The 3,554-nt window shown below is 36.8% G+C and overlaps 1 protein-coding gene across 1 annotated transcript; it reads left to right on the top strand.

Annotated features, from left to right (window-relative positions):
- The first annotated feature begins 271 nt into the window (after positions 1-271).
- LOC21405963 (protein DETOXIFICATION 56) lies at positions 272-1,789 on the top strand. Its single transcript, XM_010109802.1, has one exon. It carries the CDS (start codon positions 272-274, stop codon positions 1,787-1,789), a length of 1,518 nt encoding a protein of 505 aa, XP_010108104.1.
- The last annotated feature ends 1,765 nt before the right edge of the window (positions 1,790-3,554 follow it).

A 3,554-nucleotide genomic window follows, 5' to 3' on the forward strand; every position in this document is an offset into this window, starting at 1 on the left:
TTAAAATTATTTTCCCACCTGGTTATTTTAAGTAACACAAACTCGCACAAAAACCTCGAGTGATTTTAAAGGATGATATATGTGGTCAGAGAGCAACAACCAATGGCTTTTTCACCTACCTCTCTCTCTCTCCTCCTCATTGGATGTAAATTCCTTTTCAATTTTTGCTAGAAATAAATACCTCATAAGTCAAGAGATCCATGCAACACCCCAACACAATCAACCTTGCATAGAACAGACCTTTTCTCAACCAATCACTAAAAAAACCACCATGCCAGAAACATCAAACTTGCAAGAGAACCAAAGCACAACATCATCTAGTACTCGAAAATGGCCAAAACTTTATGCCAAAAATATCATGTCAGAGATAAAAACTCAACAAAGATTAACTGTTCCATTTGCTGTGGTGAACTTGACATTGTTCCTAAGGATAGCCATTACAACAGCGTTTCTAGGCCGGCTAGGAGAGCTTCAGCTTGCCGGGGGCGCGCTTGGCTTCACTTTCGCTAATGTCACGGGCTTCTCCTTCTTGGTTGGGCTATGTACAGCCATGGAACCGATATGTGGCCAAGCCCATGGAGCTAAAAACGTCAAGCTCCTCCACAAGACCCTTCTCATGGTAATTATTTTGTTGCTGCAGATGACAATTCCGATTTCCTTCTTGTGGATGCATGTTGATAAAGTCCTCATCCATTTCGGCCAACAAGAAGACATTGCAATCGTCGCGAAAAAGTACCTCTTCTATCTCCTGCCAAGCTTAGGAGTCACCTCATTACTTTGTCCTCTCAAGTCATACTTGAGCTCACAAGGCATAACGCTTCCTATTGTGCTCAGCTCAACGCTTGCACTTGTTTGTCATGTCCCCATCACAATCTTTCTCTCCAAAGCCAAGGGTCTTGGAGGGGTTTCTATGGCCTTTTGGATCAGTGATCTAATTATTTTGATTATAATAGCCACATTTGTGTTTGTGGTGGAACACAAAAAGGAAGGGAAATGGAAGGAAGGTGGGTGGTGGGACCAAGGGTTTGAAGATTGGAAGAAGCTTCTCAAGCTTTCAGGAGCATGTTGCCTCACAACCTGCCTCGAGTGGTGGTGTTCAGAGATCCTAGTCCTTCTATCAGGGAGGCTTCATAACCCCAAACAAGCAGTTGGGATCATAGTAATCGTGCTAAACTTTGACTATCTTCTCTACTCTGTCATCATTTCCCTCTCTTCTTGTGCATCAAGCCGTGTGTCGAACGAGCTAGGCGCGAATAGATCGGGGCCTGCCCGTTACGCAGCCTATGTGTCTCTTGAAGTGAGTCTGATCCTAGGCTTCATAGGTGGCTTGTTGATGGTTGCAGCCAGGGGAAGTTGGGGGGCTTTGTTCAGCCATGACAAGGGGATTATAAGAGGCGTGAAGAAGATGTTGTTGTTGATGGCTTTGATTGAAATGATGAATTTCCCTTTAACAGTTTGTGGAGGAATTGTTAGGGGAACAGCTAGGCCATGGCTGACTATGTATGCAAATTTTGGGGGGTTTTATCTCCTGGCTTTGCCTTTAGGGGTGGTTTTTGCCTTTAAGCTTGGGCTTGGGCTTGGTGGATTATTGACAGGGTTATTAATAGGGGTTGCTGCTTGTCTAGTTCTGCTGTTGGTGTTTGTTTTCAGGATCAAATGGGATAAAGAAGCCGGCAAAGCACAAATACTTGCCTCGGTTAACGTTCCTCATGCCTCTGGCTCTGAGATGAGTAGCGATGGGGATCACAAAACGGTAGAGACAGTTGATAATCACCAAGTCCGAGAATAAGAGAATTCTTTGATGGGGTAGCAAAAAAAAATAAACAAATGGGTACTGCACAATTCTAAACCATCAAATTATTATTGTGTTATGTTGAATTCATATATATTATTTTTATTATAGTACAATTCTCATGTGATTTGAATAGTTTCAAAGACTTTTTCTTTCCCTTTCAAGGAATCCTCTATGAGAATATACATCTTTTGGGGAAAAACGAAACGTTTCTTATGCAGCTCAAGTTCAACAAATGCACAACTTAAAACGACAAAATGCTTTAATACAAAACGCAGAATGATTAGCAGCTGCCCTATAAATGAAATAGGGATAAACCCAATGAGGTTTTTGTCCTCTCTAAGGAGGTGAGAGTTGTTCTTCTTCTTATCGGGCTATTGTTTATGCATGCAACTTTCATGCATCAGGAAAAAACCAATGTAGAGGCTTAATATTGCATGTGAAATATATGCATATCCGCAGACAATTAAGCTTGTATTTTCATGCCAAAAAAAAAAGGTTTCATCATGCAACGAATGAGGAACATCATGAACCATATTTAACAAAAATTCATAATCACATGAACGATTCGAACCAGTTTCGTGGATTTTCAGAAAGATACTTTACAGTACTTTCATGGATTGCTTAACTCGTATGCAAAATTAAAATCTCAGAAGAACTTTCTTTGATCCATCTTTAACCACGAAAATAATGTCACAGATTAAATAGAAAATAATCATCATCAAATCCAGCTCTTTGGCTTTCTCACACGGAATCCAAGGGTAGTCATTATTCTCTGACCGGGGAAATTGACTTCTTACCATTTGCCAAGAAGCAGATAATAACAAGTTGTAATTTCTCCACTAATAATACCTGGAATTATGAAATATGCTTGTGCGCAATGCTGCTAAATCCGTCAATACGAGTCTACGACAAATAAGTTGTAAAAATTAGTTAACAAGAAGGTTTTATTATAAAATAACTTTCTAAAACTTTTAGGATTATTATCACTGTTATTCCTGAATTTTATGTTCATTTTTAGTTTACCCTCTGAGTTTTTAAATCTCTCACTTTATCTTACAGACTTTCAATTGTTCCCAATTGACTCTTTTTATTATAATTACTATTAAATACAGATAAAAATAGAAATAATATAGCCACGTAGTCTTTTTATTTGACTTTCTGTTAAAAACAAACAAATAAAAATCACATAACCACACTTAATCCCATCTTTTTCTGTTTAATTTTAACAAAAATTCTTATAAAAGAACTTAAATGGGACAAATTTAAAATTTAGGAAACAAAGTGAGAATTTTCAAAATTAAAAGACTAAAGTGGAAATGATCCTAAAATTTAAGAGCACTAGTGAGATCAATCTAAATTTTATTTGCAAAATGATTGCAAAACGATAAAAACGACCATTTTTTTTTTTTTTTTACAAAGAACTAAAAATGACAAAGGTTAATCTTCCAATTTCAGTTTATTGGGCAGTAATTACCAAGCAATGGAATTTTTATATTTTTCCGAAAGGACGAAACAATCTTAATAGAAACATGAAAAACTTAAGGTAGTTTAGAATTTGGAGATCATCTAAGTGTGGGAAAACATTTTATAGATTAAACTTGATTTGAGAACTATTTATTGAAAAACACGCATAACTCAAATAGGAGTAAACTTAAGCCTTGTTCAGTTTATTTATTTGAGTTTTTAATTTGATATGAGATGTGATTTTATGTGAGAATTTTTTATTATAGAGAAAAAAAAATTAAATGTGACATTTTGT

This window comes from Morus notabilis, unplaced genomic scaffold (genome assembly GCF_000414095.1).
Source record: "Morus notabilis unplaced genomic scaffold, ASM41409v2 Scaffold87, whole genome shotgun sequence".
Taxonomy (NCBI): domain Eukaryota; kingdom Viridiplantae; phylum Streptophyta; class Magnoliopsida; order Rosales; family Moraceae; genus Morus; species Morus notabilis.

What these genes read in the sequence shown, in the direction of transcription:
- LOC21405963 (XM_010109802.1), top strand. Translation starts at nt 272, where the DNA reads ATGCCAGAAACATCAAACTTGCAAGAGAACCAAAGCACAACATCATCT.